General features: G+C 34.3%; 1 protein-coding gene across 1 annotated transcript in view; it reads left to right on the forward strand.

The window, feature by feature from the left end:
* Positions 1-26754, forward strand: part of ATP11B (ATPase phospholipid transporting 11B (putative)) — a 118874-nt gene that overhangs the window by 79708 nt on the left and 12412 nt on the right. The window contains exons 25-31 of the mRNA XM_065875823.1: positions 1704-1849; positions 3044-3103; positions 4649-4776; positions 5959-6097; positions 18543-18608; positions 19145-19248; positions 20530-20695. Coding sequence (XP_065731895.1) covers positions 1704-1849; positions 3044-3103; positions 4649-4776; positions 5959-6097; positions 18543-18608; positions 19145-19248; positions 20530-20695 — 809 coding nt within the window. The remainder of the gene's footprint in view (positions 1-1703; positions 1850-3043; positions 3104-4648; positions 4777-5958; positions 6098-18542; positions 18609-19144; positions 19249-20529; positions 20696-26754) is intronic.

Consider the following 26754-nt stretch of genomic DNA (forward strand, 5'->3'; position numbering starts at 1 on the left):
ATATGTTAGAGCATAAAAACTACAGTATTTATAACAGTTTGATTCTAATATGATAACAGCCAGACCAGTGAACAGAATCAGTTCAAACATCTGGAAATTTAGTATATAACAAAGGAGATGTTTCAGATAAGTAGGGAAGCAAATTATTTGATTAAAATATGCTGATATAACTAGTTAATTATTTGGAAAAAAAGTGGGTTCCTTTCCATTGCTTATAGCAAAACAAATTCCAGATGGATTAAGGATTTAAATAATTTTTGAAGGCCATAAAAAATAATAGGAAACTTTAATGAATAATCCTGTTATTTGAGGTATGGAAGGATCTTTTAGGTACAAAACCAAACAAAACAAGGAACTAAAAAGGAAAAAGATCAATATGTGTGGCAGAAGTAAATACTTCCCATAAACAAATTTTAAAGACAAACTGGTAAGGAATATTTGCAAAATAGATGACAGTCTTAATCTTCCTAATATGTGAGGTCTTAACAAATTAAGGAGAATAAGGAAAACATTCTAGTAGAAATATGTTGAAAGGTGTGAGCCATCAGTTGTCACAAAAGGAGAAATCTAAACAGAATACTAAATGCACGAAAAAAATGTTGTCTCCCTAATAATTAAAAGAATATAAATTAAAATTGCTTATCAGATTGGCAGAAATTACAAAGATTGATAGAACCTGGAATTGACAAAGGTATAGATTAACAGATGCCCTTATACGATGTTAGTGGGAATGTAAATTGGTACACCTGCATTATTATGTATAACAATTTTAAATGTGTGCCTATTGACCTAGCAATTTTGCATCCAGGAATTTCTTTTAAGAAAATAAATGAATATGTTAACAAACACATATGTTATAAACAATGTCCATAATGTAGTAAGTGACAAAAGCTGATTACAAAACAAATAATCCCATCTTTATGCACTCATTTTTATATATGTTAAATACACATACATGAAATACACATAAGGAAAAATTCTAAAAGTATATAGACCAAAAATAGTGGTTTTCTCTAGGAGTTGTGAATATAGGTGATTGTCTTTACCTATACATTTTGGAACACTTTTATGACAAAAGTAAAAAATTTTAATTTTGAAAAATAATTTTTTCAAAGCTGCTTCCATATTGAATAAACAAATTTGGCAATAACTTTTGAAACCTAAAGAATTATAGTAACCTAAAAAGAAGTTCTCATACTTATCAGATAAAATTATGTACTGATTTCAAGTAATAGTGTACATTTTCCTTTTAAAAAGCACACTGTGTTTGACTTACGCATGAAAGTTTTAAGACCATTAAACATGATCATATTTGCTTGGTTTGAATTACTCAATTTGCATATTTTTCATGTTAATTGGAAATAGTGAAGTCAAAGCTATTTTATAGCATTCTCTTCATTAGAATTTTTTTTTAATGTTCTTAGATCCTGAACTTTTAATATTATTTTTATATTAATTTTATTATATTCTGATTCTTTGAAAATTGGTATTACATGCCTGGTATAAGTTACAGCTTTGTGTTAATTACATATTTGATTTAAGTGGAGCAACCTTTTGGGAATCTATTGTCTACTATATTTTAGGATATAGTGATCTTAAGTCCAGGTTCAACTGCTACAGTTAATTAAGGTATTTGCAGATATATCATAAACATTACACTTATCAGTTATCAATGAACTTACCTTTTTGTCCCCTTATTACAGGAATCATGGGTAAAGAAGGAAGACAAGCTGCAAGGAACAGTGACTATGCAATAGCTAGATTTAAATTTCTCTCCAAATTGCTTTTTGTTCATGGTCATTTTTATTATATTAGAATAGCTACCCTTGTACAGTATTTTTTTTATAAGGTAAGTTTCATGGATATATTTTAGAATCAGTTTCTAACAGAGTATTTGAGGTTTCAATTTAAGGAATGCTATTACCATACAAATTATTCTTAAAATTTTTTTCTCTGTAAGTAAAACTAACAGTTTATGGAATATCCTTTTATTATTTTATTATAATAAATCTAATGTGTACTCACAGAAAGCAAATCAGTGGTTGCCTGAGGCCAAGGGTGCAGGTGATAGAATTGACTAGAAAGGAATATGAGAGAACTTTGCATGACAGAAAAGTTCAACTTGATTATGGTCGTGGTTACAGGGCTGTGTGAATTTGTCAGAATACATCAAAATTCACACTTAATATTTTATTCTATGCAAATTAGAACACAATTAGTTTGATTTCTTTATTGTTATGTTGTCCTGAACCAGTAATAAATTTTAATTTTAACTCCAATATGATGATTTCAAGCAGAGGTTCTTAATCTTTTTTGAGATTACAAATTATAGGGATTTTAGATGCATAAAATAAAATATATAGGATTACAAGGAAACCAGTTACGTTGAAACACTGTCCTAATCTCTTGACTCTTATGGGCAAAGATGGGGTTCTGTGGAATCCATATTAAGAGCCTCTGAGTACCAAGACATCTAATACATCAGAATGTCCTATCTTGCGTATATTTCTATAATTAATTAATAGCTGCAACACAGTGAAAGAACACAGGTAGATTGCATAATGCTAACAGATGATGGTGGCAGTTTTTTCCTAGCTTATTATTATAACTTTTGCTGTGACATAAGGCTATTGAAATGGAAAGATGTTTTGATCGTTCCATTTGTTGTATTTTAAATGTTTCTGCATTTTAAAGCAATTTTAGCTCTAAAGTTTAAGTAAACTTTTCTTATTGTACTATAAATGAAAAGTATTGAATAATAGTTGGTAGGTTATAAATTCAAAATTACGGTATTGCTTGGCAATGATAGGAGTCAAAGGTGTTTTTTTTCTGACATTTGTAATGCTGCCTAGACTACTTTTAGACATTTTTTAATTAAATGGGAATCCTATTTCCCCATTTTATACGGACAAGTTCTTATGGGCAGATCTACTTACCATATCAACTGATACTATATTTTTGGACTCTTAATAGCCATTTTTAGAAATTGTTTCTCTTTTAGACCTAAATATTTCAATTATTTCCATTTAATCTTGTTTTTCAGAATGTGTGCTTTATCACACCCCAGTTTTTATATCAGTTCTACTGTTTGTTTTCTCAACAGGTAAGTAAATAGAATCTTTTGTTTTATCCTTTTAAAGTAAAGTGTGTGTGTTCAGTTTTTGGTAGATACTTGGACGGACTTTTTCCATTTTTCCTCATCCTACAGATAACTAGACAAAACTTCTCTAATGGTGTATTTAATTAGCATAACATCCATAATATTTCTTTATTCTGATTTTCAGTTTGAAGCAAGTGTTAATACCAAAATATATTTTAACTCTGGATGCTTTTTTAAAAAAATAGATAGTAACTCTTAATAGCTTATGAGAGAATTTTGTGAACTTTTTTCAACTTACGTGTAGTGTTTCTGCAAAATCCACATCAAGCCAGGCCAGATAATTATTGGAAGTTTACCTCATTATTTATTTTTTGAGTCATAGAATTTTTTTAGATTTGGAAGAAACATTAGTGATTGAGTCCAGGGATGACATACAGGTTTCATCTCAGAAGGTAAATAATTAATAGAGGTTCCAGGAGTGCTGTATTGAAAAGGGTTCTGAAGCTATAGGCTCAGAGGGAAAACTCTGTAATAGGTTAGCAGTAGCTATAATAAGCACATGGTGGGTCTTTTGTTGTATACATATCACATAGAAAAGGCAATTGAAATCCGTAGAGATTAAGTAACTTGCCCAAGATCACATAGCTAAACCATACTTGGACCTACCGCTTCTGACTACCTGAGCACCCTTTTCACATACCACACTCCACATCTCTAATTGATCAAGACATTTATTCTAGTTTATTGAAATGACAAGTGTATTATTCTTATGTTTTTCTAATGAGTTGTTTCTACCCTTAATCACTGTTTTCTCCTCTGTTTACAACCTATAACTCTAAATTTCAGATACCTGCTTGGACATTGATTGCCAGTAACAATGTTTGCTTACTTGGATGAAATAAAGAATGCTGTAAGAGCATGTGACAAGGAGACTTAACTTATTTTGATTAGGTTTTGGGGGAGTTTATAGTATAATTCGAGAGACAGTATCAATATTAAGAAAAGCAATATTCGAAGAATAGGCAAAGTGCTCAGCAATTAGTACCAACTAATTACCAACAGTAGCACATATGACTTTAGAAGAAGCAGCTATCATCAGGAATTTGAGCCAGTGTTTTTAAGTTTCATGGATCATGGATTAAAGGAAGTGTAGGACTTAGATGGGAAGACAAAGTCATGAAAGCAAAACTATATGTGTAGCATATCAAGGGAATAATAACAAGCCCAGGATACATGTAGGAGAATTATCTAAAATTACATCACAGTGACCAAATTTGAGTATCTTGAAATATAGATCCAATTCACTATAATAGCAGAATCACTTGACATAACAAAATGTTCCAGATTCCACAAAGACTGTAAATCTAGGAACATTATGTCTATATAAGAAACAAGTTGGAATTATTAAAATGGATTTTGTGTAAATTAGAAAATATGTAATATAATTTTTATATTTATTTTTAATATGCTTCTTTGTAATTACATGCATAAGTATAATAGTAATACATAGTTTAGGGTCTCAAAATTCCTACAAATTTCTCTTTCTAGACATTGTATGACAGCGTGTACCTGACTTTATACAATATTTGTTTTACATCCCTGCCTATTCTGATATATAGTCTGTTGGAACAGCATATAGACCCTCATGTGTTACAGAACAAGCCCACTCTCTATCGGTAAGTGTTTTCCAGTATTAAATGTCCATACATTACTTACTGCAAATAGTACATTACATAGTTATCAATTTTTGAAAGTATCTTAAAAATAAGCAGATATATCAGGCACTGTCTTGGTGCTTAATGCTTTACTGAGGAAGTACTTCAGTTGTCATGGTTTATAATTGTTGAACATTAAAGAGAAGATTTGAATGATTTTTTCCAATGTTTTTAGGAATGAATAGTTTCATCCTAGGAATGCATTGAGCAGTTGTATAATTTACACTTATTGTTGTAAACCAGTAATACTCTGTTTCATGGACACAAAAGAAGTTATTCAGTAATTAGTTGTCTCTGGAGTTCCTAAGAAATTAGTTCATGTTCTAGCACTGCCAAATTTATGAGTAGTAATTGATGCAAAATGCAGAGTTGAGGACGTTAAATCTTCCCAGCTCCCCTGGGTTACTCCTTTCTGAGAACCAAGTAATCTTAGATATGTGGAGTCAGCTCAGGACCAGCTTACGGTTCCCACATTAACTTGACCTCTACACTTACAGAGATATTCAGTTATCCAGAAATGGCAGTAACTTACCTTGATTTCCCAGGTTAACTAGGACTGGACTTGACCCAAGATTGGCACAGATGGTTCTTCTCATAATAGCTATTGATAGACAGGAACTCATTTAGGAGCCTCAGTGCTGAACCTAACTCAGATGACTCCACTAAAAAGAAACAATCATGGCAGAATGACTGAATGTTTACAACAGAATATAATAAAGAGGGAATTCCCTGGTGGTCCAGTGGTTAGGATTCCAGGCTTTCACTGCTCTGGGGCCCAGGTTCGATCCCTGGTCGGAGAACTAAGATCCCACAAGCCATGAGGCGCAGCCAAAAAAAAAAAAAGAATATAACAAAGAAAAATCAACTTTTCACAATTAAACTGAACTATTATGCCTATATCATATTTCTTTATTAAATGAGAAAATGTATTTGAATATGTTATGAGAATTATAAGCTGTTACACAGATGTATATTATAAGCAGTGGTTTGTAAATTAGGTTCTATTCTTTCTGCTAAAATTTTTAAGCAATTTTAAATTAAAAATCCATCTTGTTTTTTAATTATCAAACTGTAATAATTATTTAGTAGGTATAATAAGTCCTAATACATTTCTTTTTTTCTTCCTTTTTCTTAAATTTGCAGAGACATTAGTAAAAACCGTCAACTAAGCATGAAAACATTTCTTTATTGGACCATCTTGGGTTTCAGTCATGCCTTTATTTTCTTTTTTGGATCCTATTTTCTAATAGGGAAAGATACATCTCTGCTTGGAAATGGCCAGGTAAAATACATAGTTTTTTAAAGAACATTTTTAATAATTTAGTTTGGCTTTTGATAACTTTCTGTCATACAAAATAAAGTAAAATTCCATTTAAGTTATAAAATTGCAGGAATTAAATTAAAATGCAATTATTAAAAGGTTTTTAACTTTTTTTTACTTAATAAAATTTCATACAAATGAGAATTAAAACAGAAAGGCAATGCAGTGTAATTTTAATATGAAACTCAAGTTACCTAAGCAGTTTTGCTGTTCAAAACTTAATTCACACGAGGATATGTTCATGCCCCTGCATGATGTTCACTTCAGGATTGTGTTTTAACAATGGCTACTGTTTATTTAGTACTTAACTATTGTGTTCAGTGCTTTTCATGCCCCATTTCCATTAATCCTCACAATAATCCTATTGGAGAGATATTATGATTCAGCTTTTTTAGATGAGAAATAAGGACTTAATGTTTAGGTTTTTGCTTTTAATTGGAGGATTTTTTTTTCTTTTTGGGGGGGTCACGGTGGTATGCTTAGGAAGTGCTACTGTACTTTTCAGTGCACTCCAGCAATTCCAAGGGTGTCAAGTTACTGCTTAGAGTGGCCATTTTTCTGAAATGTGAAATTGGAAAGGAGTACCACACAGTACGTTGTTTCTGTGTCCTGATCGGAGTGCTTGTGTTGAGAGACTGCAAAACTAGGCCTCTCTTTCTAAGCTTAGCTAGATGGGTCAGAGGAAAATAAATGACAGCTGTGGTACTATGGTGGACTGGAAATGCTTGTCACCTTTAGTTTCTCTTTTCCACTGGCAATACTTAAGTATTCCAAAATATTCAATATATTTGCAGAAACAGAGATACAAGGTTTGCAGTTGGGAGAATATGAAGTTTTATCTGTTCAACAAACATTTATTGAGGACCAACCATTACCATGTACTACTATACCAGTGTCTGGATTTATGAGAGGAACTAACACACTCAGTTATGGAGCTTAAGAGTCTTGTGAGGGAAACAAAATAAACAAGTAAAATAACAAAATATTCAAGTGCAGTGAAGGAAATGGGTTTCAATTTTAGAGAGGCTTTAACCATGCAGATCCCTTTAGGATGTAGAAATGGAACGTATTATTGCCACTCTACTTTTGAGGACGTATTTAGCCTGGTTTGGACAAATATATGAATCTAGTTTGTGTAACATGAAGGTTACAGCACTCCCCCCAAGTAATAACTACCTTTTATTGAATTTTTTTCTCTCTGCCAGGTATATTCCATGTATTAGCTTACTAAATTGTAATAACCCTGTATAAGGAAAATATTTTTTCATATTAGAAAATTAACCTCAGGTTAAGAAACTTGCCTCGGGTCACATAGTGAATAAATTACAAGAGTATAATTCAAACTCAGATCTGTATAACTTCAAAGCCTATGTGCTTAGCCAAGATCTTAAATTCCTTTGAGAAACAAGTATTAGCCTGGTACCCTTCTGTGCAGTATTGCCACTTGTGCAAAGACCATCAAACATATAGATATATGAGTGAGCATGCCCATTTCCACCTGAAATATTGGGCTAAAACTGGACAGAGTGAAGAGGGGAAAAGAGTTAAGAAAGAAGGAAGATGTCATTGGATGAAAAGGAAGTTAAAGAGATCTCTCTTACTAGTTACTACTTTTTTTCTGATTTTAAAAGTAACATGTGGGGGCTTCCCTGGTGGTGCAGTGGTTGAGAGTCCGCCTGCCGATGCAGGGGACATGGGTTCGTGCCCCGGTCCAGGAAGATCCCACATGCTGCGGAGCGGCTAGGCCCGTGAGCCATGGCTGCTGAGCCTGCGCGTCTGGAGCCTGTGCTCCGCAACGGGAGAGGCCACGACAGTGAGAGCCCCGCGTACCATAACGTGCCCGTTATGGTAAATTTGAAATACTCTATAGGAAAAATATACAAAGAAAATAAACCGCCTGTTCTTCTTCTACCCAGGTGTAATTATTTCTGTCATTTTTACATATTTTCTTCCATTTTTAAAAATTTTTTACTATTTTTCATTAACGTCATAACTTATCCTCTTATTTCTCAATGATAGGCTTATTATAATTATCCCCTTACTTAGACTTAGATTGAGTCTAAGTGATTTTTCATGTTATTAAAAATGCTTCAAAAATATTTTTTCACAGCTACATAATATTCATTACATGGCATAAATTATTTAAGAATACTTATAATTTAGGTTTGTTTCTAGTTTTTAGTGACTTTTAAAATTAAATCTTTAGGGACTTCCCTGGTGGTCCAGTGGCTGAGACTCCGTGCTCCCAATGCATGGGGCCCGGGTTCGATCCCTGGTTAGGGAACTAGATCCCACGTGCCACAACTAAGAGGTCACATGCCACAACTCAAGATCCCGCACGCAGCAGCAAAGATCCTGCATGCCACAACTAAGACCCAGCACAGCCAAACAAACAAATAAATAAATAATTTTTTTAAATTAAATCTTGAGCATGCTTTATACAAAAGAAAAGAATCTTAATGAAGTGTAAATTGTTGTTGGCCCTTTAGTACAAAAGTTTTTCTTCTTTTTACCACCTGTTATTGTTTTTTTTTAACTCAAATTGTACATCATTAACTTCCCCTTTTAGCCTACCGGTTCTACCACTCATATATACCACTAGAAATTAATCTACCACTCCCTGTAGAAACAGTGGAAAAGAAGCATACATTGCAATCAGTCAAATTGGATTTACATCCTGGCACCTGAAGTTCCTATTTGAGTGATTTGGGATTAGTTCTTTAACTTCTATAAGGCTCAGTTTCCTCACTGCAAAATTAGGAACATGATTACTACCTTATAGGTTTGCTGTGAGGAATAAACAACATATTACATGTAGGGCATTAGGCATAGTGGTTAGCATATAGAAGTACTCAGTAAATCTTAGCAGTATTACTTGTTATTATTACTATCAAATCATTATATTGAAGACCTGTCCTACCCAGTCCCCCTCTAATCTACTTCTCCCAGAAACTCTCCTCTTTAATGGTGTGAGTTAAACTGTCCTTCTGGCTCTCTCAGAACATGCAGTGCTCATTTCTAGTTCCAGGCCATTACTATGTTTTCTCTCTAGAATGCTCTTGCCTCTTTTTCCCAAAGTCGGTCTTATGACTGTCTATTCTTCAAGATTGAGCCCACAGGTCCCTGTCCTTTCACTCTAGCTCCCTCTTACACCTCCCTATACTGAAAGTCTTTTTCGACATGGGTTGAATGCTTTCTGTTTTCCAGTAATTATTCTTGTATGCCCAAGAAATCTGCAAACAATGGAGGACCTAGAGTAGAAAATATTAGGGGGAAGTACTGGGAAGAGAAGTGGCTAGAGGTGAAGATGAAGTCAGTGCAAACAAATGATCCTGAGAAAGGAGGAGTAGAAGGAGTTGCAGTAGTTTGGGATCCACGAAGGGCAAGACAGTTCAGGGGAAGTTAAGATTCTACCCCCATCTTTTGTGATGGGCCTAGCAGTATCATGAATATTCCAGGTATTAATTAATTTTCAACAATTTTTTTTTTTTGGCCATGCCATGTGGCTTGCAGGATCTCAGTTCCCTGACCAGGGATTGAACCTGGGCCACAGCAGTGAAAGTGCCGAATCCTAACTACTAGACCACCAGGGAACTCCCTCAACAAATATTTTTGAAGTATCCATTCATTCATTCTTAACTTCTCTTCTACTTAGGAAAGAACTATTTATTCTTCATATATTCCCCTCAGATCTTTTTAATAGGTCTTTTCTCTTAGCAAAATATAAGAATCCTGATAAGTTTTCTCTGAGATTTGGAAAGACTAGAAGAATGTATATGACACATCTGAGTACCTGTTCGTGTGTGTGTGTCTATAAACTGCTTTCCTATGGACAGATCTTTACCTTCCAAGCACCATAAAAAAGATATTCCTTTACTGCCACTCCTTGATTGCCAGAGAACAAAAAATATATTAAGAGGACTGAACTACTTTTTTTTTTTTTTGCGGTACGCGGACCTCTCACTGTTGTGGCCTCTCCCGTTGTGGAGCACAGGCCCCGGACGCGCAGACTCAGCAGCCATGGCTCACGGGCCTAGCTGCTCCGCGGCATGTGGGATCCTCCCGGACCAGGGCACGAACCCGTGTCCCCTGCATCAGCAGGCGGACTCTCAACCACTGCGCCACCAGGGAAGCCCCTAACTAATTTTTAATTATTTTTCTTCTAAATATTAGAAGAGTTAAACTCAAATAAAATTTGTCTAGCCTTATGCAGGCTTAAAATACTCAAAGTATTTGGAATATAAGTATTAGTTAAAAACTGGGGCTTGTCTTCCAATACCTCAGTATCATCTTTTCACAAACATTTGTCAAAAAGTCAGATTTGAAATTTGGTGAATATTTGTTTGGGTAATTTTTTTTTCTTTTTTTTTTTTTATAACTTAATTAATTATTTATTTATTTATGGCTGTGTTGGGTCGTTGTTGCTGTGCTTGGGCTTTCTCTAGTTGTGGTGAGCGGGGGTACTCTTCGTTGCGGTGCGCGGGCTTCTCATTGCGGTGGCTTGTCGTTGTGGAGCGCAGGCTCCAGGTGCGCAGGCTTCAGTAGTTGTGGCACACAGGCTCAGTTGTGGCTCGCAGGCTCTAGAGCACAGGCTCAGTAATTGTGGCACACGGGCTTAGTTACTCTGCAGCATGTGGGATCTTCCCGGACCAGGGCTCGAACCCATATCCCCTGCATTGGCAGGCGGATTCTTAACCACTGCGCCACCAGGGAAGTCCCTTCATTTTTTTTTTTTTTTTCCAGAGCTGAAAATGAGCTTAGCATAAAACTTCATATTATTTCTGTAATCCAACAAGATCAACTTTGTTTGAGTTGGTGTTTTTTTTTGTTTTGTTTTGTTTTGTTTTGCGGTACGCGGGCCTCTCACTGCTGTGGCCTCTCCCATTGCGGAGCACAGGCTCCGGACGCTCAGGCTCAGCGGCCATGGCTCAAGGGCCCAGCCGCTCCGCGGCATGTGGGATCTTCCCGGACCGGGGCGCGAACCCGTGTCCCCTGCATCGGCAGGCGGACTCTCAACCACTGCGCCACCAGGGAAGCCCCTGAGTTGGTGTTTTTTAACAGGCTTTGTAGAAGAGAACAGAACAATCATTTCTTTTTTATTAATTGAATTTTGACAAAAGGTAAAATTGTTTTAATGTATTTTGTTAGAGATCTTAATGTAACTTTTAAAAAATGTTAACTCCTCCAAGAATAATAGAAAAAACTGACTTCCATGATACTGGTTTTTAAAAAACAGCTTAATTGAGGTATAGTTGGTATGCAATAAGCTGCATATATTTAAAATTTTATAATTTGATATTTTTTACCATCTTAACTTTTTTTTTTTTTTTTTTTTTTTTGCGATATGCCGGCCTCTCACTGTTGTGGTCTCTCCCGTTGTGGAGCACAGGCTCCAGATGCGCAGGCCCAGCAGCCGTGGCTCACGGGCCCAGCCGCTCTGCAGCATGTGGGATCTTTCCGGACCGGGGCACGAACCCGTGTACCCTGCATCGGCAGGTGGAGTCTCAACCACTGCGCCACCAGGGAAGCCCATGTTAACATTTTTAAGAGTACAGTTCAGTACTGTTAAGTAAATTCACATTGTTATGCAACAGGTCTCCAGAACTTTTTCATCTTGCAAAGCTGAAACTCTGTGCCTATTAAAGAACTACCCGTTTCCCTTCTTACCAGCTCCTGGAATTTACTGTTCTTTCTGCTTCTATGAATTTGACCACCTATGAAATCATTTTTTTTTAGAAGCTAAATAATTGGGAAGTGAACACCAATGAAGAATGTTTATTAAGGTTACTGTAAATTACAGAAGTACTAAAAGCAAATGACTATGTTTTTTAAAAAAGAAAAATTTATCTCCTTTGTTTATCTCTACAGAGTAAGTGTTCTCATATTGGGACATTGCTTGTTCTAATAGTGTTGCTGTTGTCCAGGATATTTTTGGAAATAGCTTATGTTGTCTTTCTGTGATCTCACGAAGAAACTTTTCTCAGGGAAGAATATTTATAAAGTCATAGACAAGGGAAGATGTTACTTAAGATTATAGATAAGGAAAGTATGAGAGGAACAATTTAGATTACAGGAGTTCACCTCCAGTTAAAGCAAACTTCCATAGAATGCAATGGCAAAGGCATCGTGGCTTGGGTAAGTGTATATTAGAAGAATTAAAAAAAAATTTATAGTAAAGGAAACAGAACAGAGGGAATTTTAGTCATGTGGTAAGAGTGGAAAACTAAGATGATGTAGGGAGAAAAATATTGGGAGAACAGTTTCAGAGGTAGCTGAGTTCCCATCTCAACATTCCATGACATTCTGCTTGTCTAGTGGTTTCAACCGAAGACTTCAGAAGAAAAAGAGAATAAAGAAAAAAAGAATCCTTTGTTAACTCAGGAACTTAAACACTAATACCTATTCCACTCATTCTCAGTGGTCTGATATGAAAATTACAATCTAGATAACTACTGTTTAAAATGAGATCCCACCCAAATAAGGGTTTTTAAAATTTGTTTTGGTTTTGTTTTGCTGAAGTATACAGAAACTCAAAGAAAAATGTCAACCATTAATTTCTTTTTTTCTCTCTGTATGGAATTATACGCAGTTTGGAAAACTAAAATAATTGAAATTCAAAAAAATATGGGATTGGAGAAAAAGGGAAAAACTATTAAGAGTATTCTAATTCCAGTTAGACTTCTCCAGTAGAGAAGCTGGAATTGTCAGACCCTCGGCACCGTTCTAAACTATATATTCACTATTCCACCACATTAAAAATCAAATGACAAAGGAACGAATAAGGATGAAAAAGTAATTCTTCACCTCTTATTCAAGCCTTCTAGGTCTGGACTGTTTGCCAGACTAGTTGGGGGAAAACAATCAGCAACACAGAATGGAAGAGTTGAAATTTCAGGTTGTAATTTTGAGAGAAAGAGAAAAATAAACCTTTTTGTAGTTTTTACTACTATTTTTTTTAATGTTAATGATTTCTCCCCTTAACTTCCTATCTTTAATTAGTTTCTCTTTCACACTATACATGTCATCAGTTGTTGAAACCTAGCCATCAAATGATAAGAGCTCTGTGTTAAGATAGAAATATACTATTTTATATTTGTATTCCATTGAGAATTCAGTATCCTTTACTTTCATTCAAATGATTTAACCACCATAATTACCAATCAGGTCATTCAAGAACACATATGCAATTTAATTCCTGCCAGTAGATACAGATTTCTTTTAATTAAAGCTTGTATGATTAAAATATCTTTGATTATCTAGTTCATTACAGAATTTCCCTGTATGTTCATTTATTCATGAGACAAATATTTAAAGCACTAATAATATTCCAAGCAATTAATAGAAAATTACATCATATACAGAGAACAGAAAAATATACCTTGCTTCTTATGGTATCACCCAACAATTGGTCAATGTTTAAAACCAATAATAAAGAGATAGTTTGTATTGGAGAACTGAACAACTGATTAACTCTATTAAAAGATAATTCTTTTATAGATCAATGTGTAGTTACACCTGTTACAAAATTTGAAGAAGTTATATTTTTTTACTATTTCTGCTTTCTGGCCTCCTCTTCTCCCTTGAATGTTCTCCTGTGGGGCTTTCACCCCCAGCACTCCTATCAAAACCATGTTCTTTATGGTCACCAGCCACCACTTCATTGCTAAATCTATGAGCGTGCCTCAGCCCTTTTGAACTCAACCATTGGGTATAATTTTTGAAGCCTTCCTACCTGCCGCATTATCTTCTCTCAGCCTCTGTAAGTTACTTTGGCTTCCTTACCAACTGTTTCTTTTCAGTCTTCACCTCCTACCCTCAGAATCAGGGCTTCTCAACCTCTGCACCAATGGCATTTTGAGCCAGATAATTTTTTGCTGTGAAGGTTCACCCTATGAATTGTAGGATGTTTAGCAGCATGCCTACCCACTAGATACCAGTAGCACACAGGCATACACCCCTAACCCCGTCCCCCAGTTATGACAACCAAAAATGTCTTCAGATCCAGCCAGCTGTCCACCGTGAGGCAAAATGCCCCCAACTTGAGAACCGCTGTTCTAACTGTTCTACGTGGAGCAGTGGCCTAGGACTCAGTGCTGTGCCATCTTTTCTTTATCTGTACACAGGGTGAATTCATCCTTCTCATGTTTGAAACATTGCTTATATGCTGAACTCCCAATTTTACATCTCTGCCAGTTGCTTATTAGATTCAAATAACTAACTACATTCTCTACCTGTAAGTCTCATAAGAATCCCAAAGTTAATATTGCTAAACAGAATTTTTTTATGTCTTCTGCAAACCCATTTCCCTTCCAGTTCTTCTTATATTTATTAATAAATGGAACTACCTTTTACCCATCTGCTCAGGCAGAAATCTAGGAATCATCCTTCATTTCACTTCTTCTCTCACAACGCATATGAAATCGCATTGGTTCTGATGTCACACATATCCCGGCTGTTTCTACTTCTCTCCTCCTCCACACCAATCAGATCATCACCATCTCTTCAGAGACCATAGTAACTGCCTTCTTCCTCCTCCTGCTTCTGTTCTTCCCCTTCCTACTATCTATTCTCCACACAGTAGCCCAAGTGATCTTTTAAAAATGAAAAGATCTTGGACTACCTCTTGGGCTGTATTTCCTTCCACCCTCCCTTTTATTCACTCTACTCCAGCCACAGTGGTTTTCTTGCTCTTTCAGACCAGTTAGTTCCTGCCTTAGGACTTCTGCACTTGCTCTTTCTCTGCCTGGATGCTCTTCTCTCACGTGGTCATTTGACTGTCTCCCTTATTCATTCAGGTCTCCTGAAATGTCACTGGCTTGAGTAGGCCTTTCTCGCCCACTCCAGTAAAATCCCATCTCCCTCACCTTCCATCACTTCCCGACCCCTTACTCTACATTTATTTTCTTTTATTTATTTGTTTATTTATTTTTGGCTGCATCGGGTCTTCGTTGCTGCTCACGGGCTTTCTCTAGATGCAGCGAGCGGGGGCTACTCTTTGTTACAGTGTGCGGGCTTCTCTGTGGTGGCTTCTCTTGTTGCAGAGCATGGGCTCTTTACCTCAAAGTATATATATTTAGGTTTATTTATTTTTTGCCTCCTCCACTATGTGTAAGCTCCTTGAGGTCAGGAGCTTACACATAGTGTAAGAGGTCTGTCTATTCTGAGCAGGGGCAGATCCAGGTTTAGTAGAGTAATCTAAGCCTTACTCGTTTTGGCAGGCCCTCTTTAAGGGAAAGAACTGTAAGTACAAACACAAGTATATGTGAAAGTGATTATGAGTGACATAAATAGGTCCCACTTAACCCAAGCCAATGTAATAAGCCCAACTCAACTTCTCTTTAGCCAGATCCCCAAAATCCCCTCTGCCACTCACTTCATCACCACCTAAACTAATTCAAGGGGAAAACAGAATGAAAAGAGTCTTAACTGACTGATGCAATTGAAATACATAACTTGTGCTAATTTTATCCAAAAAGGAGAGAGAATGTGAATGTGTTTTCTACAGCTCCCTCTAGGGCCTTGAATGCTAGAAGGAGCCCTAAATCTTCCTCTGCTTCTAAGAAAGATACCATGTAACTAGCCCCAGTCTGGGCCCAGTAAAACCATATACTGAGGGATAGACATGTGTGGTTGTTACCACTCCCAGACCCAGGTTCCCTGACTACATCAATTACCTATCTCCGGATCCCTGAAAGAGGAGCTGGCTCTCTTAAGAGCTGAGTTAAGTGAGATCCAATGATTTTTCAGTATTTCCAAGTCATTTCTAGAGATGATAAAAGTAGGAAAAGTCAATATGACTTTTCCATTATTTTCCTCTTGACAAACTCCCCAAAATACTCTCAAATGAAGGAATATTAATGTTTCATTGTTGATTATAATAACCATTATTTATTGGGGGTTTTTTTGCCTTTTAAGCTATTTATTTTTTTAACTGAAGTATAGTGAATTCACAGTGTTGTTAGTTTCAAGTGTACAGCATAGTGATTCAGTTATATATATATATAAATATTCTTTTTCAGATTCTCTTCCATTATATGTTATTACAAGATAGTGAGTATAGTTCCCTGTGCTATTAGGTCTTTGTTGTTTACCTATTTTATGTTTAGTAGTGTGTATATTTTAATCCCAAACTTCTAATTTATCTTCTCCCACCCCCCACCGCCCCCCGCTATCCCCTTTGGTAACCATAAGTTTGTTTTCTATGTCTGTGAATCTATTTCTCTTTTGTAAATAAGTTCATTTGTATCATTTTTAAGATTCCACATTTAAGCAATATCTTATTTGTCTTTCTCTGACTTCACTTAATATGTTAAACTCTGGGTCCATCCATGTTGCTGCAAATGGCATGATTTCATTCTTTTTTATGGCTGACTGATACTCCATTGTGTATATGTACCACATCTTCTTTGTCCATTCACCTGTCAATGGACATTTAGGTTGCTTCCATGTATTGGCTATTGTAAATAGTGCTGCTGTGAACACTGGGGTCTGTGTATCTTTTCAAATTAGAGTTTTCTCCAGATATATGCCCAGGATTGGGATTGCAGGATCATATGGTAACTCTTTTTAGCTTTTTAAGGAACCTCCATACTATTCTCCTAAATGGCTGCACTAATTTACATTCCCACCAACAGTGTAAGAGGGTTCCTTTTTTGCCACACCCTCTCCAGCATTTACTATTTGTAGACTTTTTAATAATGGCCATTCTGACCAGTGTGAGGGGATACCTCATTGTAGTTTCGATTTGCATTTCTCCTATAATTAGTTATATTGAGCATCTTTTCGTATGCCTGTTGGCCATCTGTATGTTTTCTTTAGAGAAATGTCTTTTTATGTCTTCTGCCCATTTTTTGATTGGGTCGTTTGTGTTTTTTGATAATTAAGCTGCATGAACTGTATACTTTGGAAATTAATACCATGTCAGTAGCATCATTTGCAAATATTTTCTCCCAGTCCATAAGTTATCTTGTCATTTTGTGGATAGTTTCCTTTGCTGTGCAAAAGCTTTTAAGCTTAGTTAGGTCCCATATGTTTATTTTTGATTTTATTTCCATTGCTCTAGGAGACAGATCCAAAAAAATATTCCTGCATTTTATGTCAAAGAGTGATCTGCCTGTGTTTTCCTCTAGAAGTTTTACATTTAGGTCTTTAATCCATTTTGAGTTTATTTTTGTATATGGTGTTAGAGAATGTTCTAATTTTATTCTTTTATGTGTAGCTGTCCAATTTTCCCAGCACCACTTATTGAAGAGACTGTCTTTTCTCCATTGTATATTATTGCCTCCTTTGTCATAGATTAATTGACCATAGGTGCATGGGTTTATTTCTGGACTTTCTATCCTGTTGCATTGATCTATATGTTTGTTTTTGTGCTGGTGCCATACTGTTTTGATTGCATTAGCTTTATAGTGTAGTCTGGAGTCAGGGAGTGTGATTCCTCCAGCTCCATTATCCTTTCTCAAGATTGTTTTGGCTATTCAGGGTCTTTTGTGTTTCCATACAAATTTTTAAAAATTTTGTTGAGTATTTTATTTATACCAGGAAATATACTAAGTATTTTTAAATAAACAATAATTTTACAAGCACTGAGGTTGTGGTTTATCTTTAATTACTTAGATGAGTTTTATTGCCATTGGAACCCGTATATTTTTTTCTTTCTTTTTCTTTTTTTTTTAAACAACCAATCTTTTTAATAATTTTTTAGACCAATGGTAAAGATTATGACTACTTTGTAAACTAAATTAACATAAATTTCTGGTTGTGCTTTTATTTGTGGAAATTAAATCCTGACATTCTTTGGGGATTCTGCATTTTTAATAGGCCTTAGTAAGTTTTGGCTATAAAGCCCAGGGCAAAACTATCTAACTGGCATTAACTGCATTTTTACGTGAAATCCCTTGAATAGGTCCACTGGCCATTATCTTTCCTTTCAGGTGTTGGTTTTGTGTATAAGTTTCTTTTTACCTGCTCTTTCTATAGTGTGTCCAGAAATACAGTGGCAGGTGATCTGCTGTGACATCTGGTTGGAATGGTTTCAGAAAATAATTGTGATTGAACAGGGTTTTATTTGATTTTTACTTTGTGATAGGAGTAAAGCAGTCACTAACAGCTGTATCATTATCACTAAAAACTGTGCCACATAATTCCAAACCCATCTTTGAGTTTCCAGTCTGATAATGTTATCCAAAGAATCATTTTACATAATAATAAACATGATAATACTTTATGGTGTTTCTTCTCATTCTCCTTTAACTTTACTAATCTAGTCACAGATTTCAAATGTAACTGGCATAAATGATGCAAATGATTTTTAGTAAAGAATGTACACTAGTTACTCTTTGCATCACTTCTGATTTAGCATCATTTTAACCCATAATGCAATACTGGTTTATTCATTCTGTTTTAGATGTTTGGAAATTGGACATTTGGTACCTTGGTCTTCACAGTCATGGTTATTACAGTCACAGTAAAGGTATGGTACAGAAATAAGAAGCATGGATACATTTTGTGTCTGCATAATTCTTAGTTAATTTTCCTCATTTCTTTGTTGATTTTCCTTTTTCAGTCATGAATAATTTCATGGATGCCTAGTTTAATAATTCATTTTAATTTTTGTCAAAAGATTCATTATGAATCATTTTTAAAATTCATTATTTTGTAAAGCCTCAGCTGATTTTTATTGTCAGATAAAGGTTAACCCCTCAATACTCATCTCCGAAATTCTGCTTCTCTCTATGTAACGCAAGACAACACAAGCTGGTTTAGGCCATGGAGTTCTGAACAAAGTACTCATGAAATTTTAATACTGCTTCCTCACAGAAGAAAAATACTATAAACTTGAAATTGTTGAATTTCATACTAGGATCTTTTCATTAATATTTATCTTCTGAGGGACTTTGCCATAGCAACCTTAGTCACTTATAATTAATACATTTTATTCTTGAGTTTTAGCTGAAAAGTTAAAGATTTATTAATTTACATTAAGGATTTTTTAATTTATTTTTTTAGATGGCTTTGGAAACTCACTTTTGGACCTGGATCAATCATCTTGTTACCTGGGGATCTATTTTATTCTATTTTGTATTTTCTTTGTTTTATGGAGGGATTCTCTGGTGAGTGACTATATTTTAGTTATATTGATTCAACTCTAATAAACAGTTATTATGATAGATTTTACTATGAACAAATTCTACTCAGAATAGTTTTGAGACCCTATCCTGATAAGAAATTTAGTTTTTTCAGTTGATCTTACTGATATGGAAGAAAAAAGAAACTAACAATTACTGAATACCTACTATATTCTAGTGTTTTACCTAAGATATTACATTGATTCATCACAATAATCTTGTTACCCCATTTTTTTCTATTTGGAAACTGAGCTCCAAGATCACAATGGTTAAAAGTAGCAAAGCTAGGATTTACTTGAAAATTAATGTTCTTTACACTAATCATATTACCTCTAAATTATTATTAATGTATATAATTTTAAAAGTCACGTAGAATCATTAAATTTTCATGAATGAGTTAACTTCTCTCTCAAAAGTAGTGTGCTGCATATTCATTGGTAAAATCAGATATTCAGCTATTCTGATAGATTAAAAATTAATGCTTTTCCTAAGATTCTTTGGTAAGTGATGGACAGCTGAAATCCCTCAATTGGAGAATGTATATTACATTGCCTACTGTGCCTGTGATCCCTGTATCAGGCAAAATTACAAAAGGCAGGGAAAAAACTTGTATTGGCTAAACATTAACTTTCATTTAGGATTATAAAAAGATACTCTAATGAATATCGTTTGTTTGTTTTTAATCCTCTTTATTTCTGCATTTCTTCCGGTATTCCCCTCATTCTTTTGAAGTGATATATACACAAACCCAAAAAGAGTATCTTGACAATACCTACTACTATGTAGAACTAATATTTGTGAGTACATTTATTTTAAAATCCATGTGTAGAGAAGATCCTCTAAGTAGAGCTTTTCAACCTAAAATTTGGGTAATCAAGCTTGTAGTTGCTTAGTAGAAAATATTTTATTACATACTTTTTCTTGCTTTTTTGGTCTCTTAAGTCTGTATTATTCACTACATAATTCTTTTGAATTATCCTAACACTAAGATAGGATAAGTCAATTATTTGCCACTTTCCTAATTATAAAAACCATGGTTGTCATTCAAATGAATTAAATTGGATTTTATTTTTAACAATTAAAATCTACCATGTTTTATTAGTTAGTTGATTAATTAAATTACACTGATTCCACATTTTGAATATTTTCCTGGAGTATTCTTAAAATTGTAACCTTCATGTATAGTGGGTTTACTTAATGTCTTGATTTAAGAATCTGTCTTGTCGGTTTCTTCTTTTATTATAAGCCCACTTTCTTTCTTTGCAGGCCATTTTTGAGCTCCCAGAATACGTACTTTGTATTTATTCAGCTCCTGTCAAGTGGTTCCGCTTGGTTTGCCATAATTCTCATGGTTGTTACATGCCTATTTCTTGATATTGTGAAGAAAGTATTTGACCGACAGTTTCATCCTACAAATATTGAAAAGGCACAGGTAACCACTTTTTATATATTAATACCTTTTTAATTAGGAGTCTTGATGAATAGCTGTCATTATAATTTGCTTATATTAGAAAATAGGAAATTATCTATTCCTGTATCAAGTATTTTGCAATATAAATATTGTTACATGTGATATTTTTAAAGTTGTTGCTATGAATTTTATGACTCCTGAAAAATTATAATTTTTAAAAATTACATTGTGTTATTAATAGAACTAGGCTTTAAGTACAAAACTATCAAGTTATATCCAAATAATAGTATAAATATGTCTTAACTACTATTATCACAGCCTTCTATCAAATATATATAATTGGGATATATATCCATTTCTTCAGAACCATTAGAATTTCAGTAGTGCTTCTTCAGGTCATATTGTTTTCAACAAAAGTATGAAATAAGTTCTTTAACCTAAATAACTTCTACAGAATGGATTTTTATAAAATATATTCTCTCACTAAACACTTACTAATAATATTAAACTACAGCAGATATTAATAGTATGTTACATAGTGTTTAAGAATATGGTGTTTAGGGCCTGATAGTTGTGGGTTCAAAACCCACATTCTACCACTGAGTAGCTCTGTAACATTAAGTCTCCATTTCTTCATGGGTAAAATTATGACAAATGTCTATCTCATTACATTTGTAATAAGGATTAAATGGAATAATGTTCAAACACAGAGTATATCCTCAAGAAATGATAGCTATTTAGTATATTTGACTTTTTTGTGTATTTGACTTGTACATAAGCTAGAAATATTGGTTTGTCTTATTAACCGTATCATGACATTGAACATATGTCCTCAAGAGTACATTCTAATCAACTTTTATGCCCTTGTAAACACAGAGTTTATTAATCATTTAGTTCTGCCTAGGTTGACGGTTTTGTGGGGGGGTTTTGTTTTGTTTTTTTGTTTTTTGCATGTTTGCTATATGCCAAGCAAATTTTGGAAATTTAGTTGTGTGTTCATGCTACAAATAGAATAAGTGCTTCTTAAGTATTTAGTGATTTGAGTTAGGCTTCTTAAACAGTGTATTGGTTTTCATTTCAGTTGATCATATTAACACTTCTTTAGCACTTGTTTGCTTTGGTCACTCAGTCCTAGCCAATATACATTTTAACACCACTGAAGCAGCATAGGCCTCTGAAGCCTGACAAACTTAATTCAGATACTGTTTTAACCACTTATAAAATGTATGTCTTTAATCAAGTCACTTCCCTAAGCCTCAGTTTCTTCCTCTGTAGAATCAGAATAATAACTACCTTACTTGATGGTTAGAGATCATTAATATAAAGTGCCTAACCCTGGGTCTGTATGTAGTAAGTCCTCAGTAAGAACATAATTATAAGAACGATGAGGATGTCGCTCTGATACTGATCTTCAGATGGGGCTGAAAAACTTTGCATAATCTGATTACTGTGTCTGCCTATGCATATATTTATATCAGTATGGGCAGACTTTTCCACCTTGCAATATATTACTTAAATATGTCAGAAAGGTTTGCCTATCTTTTTTCTAATCTTCAGAGATATTCATGATAATAGAATACTACTTTTAATACATTGTCTATTATATTTTTTCTAGACCTTTATGGAGAACATATTTGTCTTGCCCTCTTGGCTATATAAAGTTATATTTCACCAAAATATATTAATGACATCACTTAAAAACTTATTCTTTATAAAAGTAAATAATGATTTATTTACATTTATCCTTAGAAATTTTCTTTAGGCAGAGCATTATATCTTTTCATAGAGATTTCTTAATGATAATAAAAGGTGAGAATATTAGTCCTTATTACCATTTTTGTAGACCTCTTTTTAAAGGATTACACAGGAAATATTTGATACTTTAAGGCGGACCCTTAGACAAGAAAAAGTTAAAAGTACTTTATATATATTTTAGTTATTTTACCATAGGCTAAATTGATTAAAAATGGAGTTGATTTAAAAAATCAATCATTTTTCTATGTATGAAAGCCAGTATAATCTCCCTTTCTACCCTACTAAATTCCTTTTAAATGATTTGACTGGATGTTCAACTGTGATCTAATCTAAAGAGAAAAAGAATGTGATATATATTTTTAAAATTGAGTCACTTTGCTGTACAGCAGAGATTGGCCCAACATTGTAAATCAACTATACGTCAATAAAAAATAAACATGGAAATAAAAATAATCTAAAGAGGAAATCTCGACTTCCACTCAGGGATTTTCTAGCCTACTGGGGATTTTTTTTGTTTTTGTCGAGACAGTATATGGTCATTCATATCCCGTGTGTGACATTATTCTTTCGCTATAGTCAGTAATCTTTATTATTTCAGCCTTGTACTTTCACCTCTGATTTCAAATGTTAAGAAAGTTGTTAGAAAGTTGTCAACTACTTACTTCATTGCTTACCAAAAGTAGCAAGAAAAATCATATCAAAAGAAGAGTTGTCAGCATTTATTTTGAGCTTTTTCTGCAGAATAACAATGTGGTATTAAGAATAAATTCTTTTGATAGCAAAGCCAATGGCCCTACAAATGTCAGTTATGTATGTGTACCATGTATGATATATCCTACTCTTGTAGGGACAAATGTCTTTACAAAGCTTGTCCTGTGTCTGTCTCTTAGGTGATAAATACAGCTCACTGACTTGTTGTATGTCCCATCCCTTTTCTGTCCACTTATAGATGTACTCCAACACAGTCGCTTTCAGTGACGAGTTCATCGCACTGCAGCCATTGTCGAGGGCAAGGAATCAGCTGAGCAAACTTAGGTAGAGTAGGAGGAGTAGAGCCTCATTAACTCTTCTGCATGCTAAAGGTCAATTTAAAAATATTCAAAAGATGGGCAGAGGCATGAATTAAGAGTGGGGCATTTTTGTTAGCACAGCTCTGTCTCTAATTTGACCTTTATCAATATGCATGTTAAAACCTAAAAAATATATCCATTTCTTTGAGACAAAAATTCAGTATAACAGGACAGAGATCTGTACCTTATTATATATTTTATACCTTAACTACCTTTTCTAGCACAATTCTAATGCTTCTGCTTGTCGTACTGGTACGTAAGAATGTTCCTGCATGTTGAGTAATTTAAGCTACAGAAATTGAAAGTTTTAAGTTTCAGTTACTTGGAAGTGAGAATTGCCCATTTTTTATCTTGCCTTAATCTGTGTTGCAAATACTTGTGTATATTTGTCTTTGTACACTGTAATGGCTGCTGAAACATTTCATATCCTTGCTGCTGTTTAGTGCATCTATAAATTGAACAAATACTTTTTTCTTTTACTTTTTAATTATTTTATTGGTATAAATAATTCAGCCCTGAAAAAAAATCACTCTAGATTTCAAGCAGGTTTATTGACTACAAATTATTTTAAAATAATGCAAAAGTGTGTCCTAATTTTTTTTCCTTTTTTTTTTGCTTAAACAATAGGTAAGATTTTAACAATACATTTTGTATCTCATATGTACACCTTTATCTCCACAGACAGATCCATTCTGTCAGTTTCCACAAAAAATAATCAGTAATCCGAAGATGTCCTGATGGAAGAGAATGAAAGTTTAAATCCTAGAACTTTTCATATTAAGATGCCAAAGCTATATATTAATTTTAACTCCAGTCTGGTTTGAAAAGGAAAAGTAGTATAACTGATTGTTTTGTTTTGGCACCCTTCAACTTCTCACCCTGGATTTTTAGTCATACTTTTTTTTTAATTCTTTTTTATTCTCAAGGTTTCTAATCCATCTATGTTCACTTGATCAAACAAATGACTTTGACAGAGCACTGCTTAAATAACTTCTTATGTAATCCTATGAGTTCATAATTTTGAGCTGTTTGAAAATTTTACCAAACCTTTCGATTTTATTATTCCTATTAGCATCAGGATTTTTGAAATATTCTACTTTGAATTACAAAGGTATAATAATTGTAAATGAGTATACAAATGGGTGGTTAAGTGGTAGTCAACTAAATTTCATGTATAAAACAAGAACTAAAATCAAAACAAACTTGGAAGATTTGCCTTCACCTTTGGTTGAGCCAAATATGTGCATCACATTTTATCTATATGTGCCTTCTGAAAACAGTGTGTATTTATCACATTTTCAAACATCTAATTATTTAGCTCCAAGGCAATAGGAGAGCTCATTAGGGGTGGGATGGGGAGAGTGGGAGGGAGGGAGACGCAAGAGGGAAGACATATGGGAACATATGTATATGTATAGCTGATTCACTTTGTTATAAAGCAGAAACTAACACACCATTGTAAAGCAATTATACCCCAATAAAGATGTTTAAAAAAAAAAAAAAAAAAAGAACACTCCAGCAAGCACTTCTGTGAGGATTAAATTTTACATTGTGAATAATCTTAATGTTTTTATTAAATCATATTTTCTCATATCATGGTGGCTCAAATCAAGCAACATTTTTTGAGCAATGATAGACTAAAAAAGAATGATACACGGAGATCATAAATTAAAGAGATCCCACTCTCCTTAATAGTGTAATAAAGTAGTAAGCTTAACATTCATCTATGAAGGAACACAATGAGAGCAGGGTACATGAGTCAGGTAGTGTTTCCTGTAAGCACTGTCCAATCAGGTGGTGTAACAAAGGGAGAAGAGCCCTGTTGGGGAGATGGTGGGCCTGAATGCTAGCACAGCATGCCCTTGGCCCTGCACCCTGTACATCCTAATGAAATTAGTTCACCTTTCTGAGCCTCTAGGTTCTTCACCTATCGAATGACTATTTTACCTACTGTGGTCTATATGCTTATTATCAGCATCAGAGAAAAACAAAAAGAAATAACTGTGCTCAACCAAAGGCCAGGCAGAAATAACAATTGCTTACATGAGTGGTGAATGATCACTGGATGGGCATTTGCTCATAGCTTCATGAAGAACAAGTGTCCACAAACATCTGTCTGTTGATGCATGCTGTGGATTTTGAATACATCTTGTTTTTGAACTATGTTGAACGATAGTCCTGGGTGTGATCCATGGTAGCTTAATTGTTTACTGTTGTGACAGAGAGGAAGATTGTGCATATATCGAATATCTTTAAGAGCTTTCAAATCTTTAATCAGGTTAGTACTTCTTAAGGACCATTAACACAAACTATTAATAATTTTCTTTTGAATAAAAGAAAACTCATTTTGAGTATTTTACACTCCTTTATGTTATAGGCAAAACTATAATAATAATCTACCTTTACATAAACTTACTATACTCTTGAAACCAAGGAATTCTACTACTTTATTTTTTATGTATGTAAGAAATTTACTATAGCATTTTTTATAGAAATAATTATTGATTAGTCCTAAGACTGAGAAAACACATAGAAATGAGGGGAAAAATTGTTTTTTATTTATTGAGGACATTTTTTTATAATTTAAGAAAGGTTAAAATTAGCTTGGCTCTGGGCACATACTCCTTAGAAGGTTTCTAATACTTAAAATATAGAGGGAATTCCCTGGTGGGCCAGTGGTTAGGACTTTGCGCTTTCACTGCCGAGGGCCTGGGTTCAATCCCTGGTTGGGGAACTAAGATCCCACAAGACACAGCCAAAAAATAAATAAATAAATAGGAAAAGCAAAAGAGTAGAAATTTATATAAGTTAACACTCACTTTAAAAATATATTTCAAATTAAGGATTAAATTAATTTTGTTTACTACATCAAGTCAAGCTCCCCCTTACTCATATGTCTAACATTTGAAAGGCCATATGATTGACCCTTCCACTCTGCTGAAGTCCAGTTAAAGTAGAGAAGTCTGAGAGGGAGCATCAGAGATGCGAAATGGGACATACCTTTGCAATAAGAACCCTAACTCTTGGTGGCAAGGAATTAGTTTAATAGAAGAAATTTAATTTTATTGATGGAAACCTGGTTTTAATTTAACTTTGTGCACCAGAATATCATGGCTTTTTTTTGTATGCTCTGTTGTATGCTCCTTAAGAAGCTACTATTTGCTCTCTTTTGTGACAGTAAATGAATGTGGTGTTGTGTGAACTTTCATTTGTGCCTCACAGATTGTGGACCCCAACTTGCTATTTTGATACTAA

Source organism: Phocoena phocoena, chromosome 4 (genome assembly GCF_963924675.1).
Source record: "Phocoena phocoena chromosome 4, mPhoPho1.1, whole genome shotgun sequence".
Classification (NCBI taxonomy): Eukaryota; Metazoa; Chordata; class Mammalia; order Artiodactyla; family Phocoenidae; genus Phocoena; species Phocoena phocoena.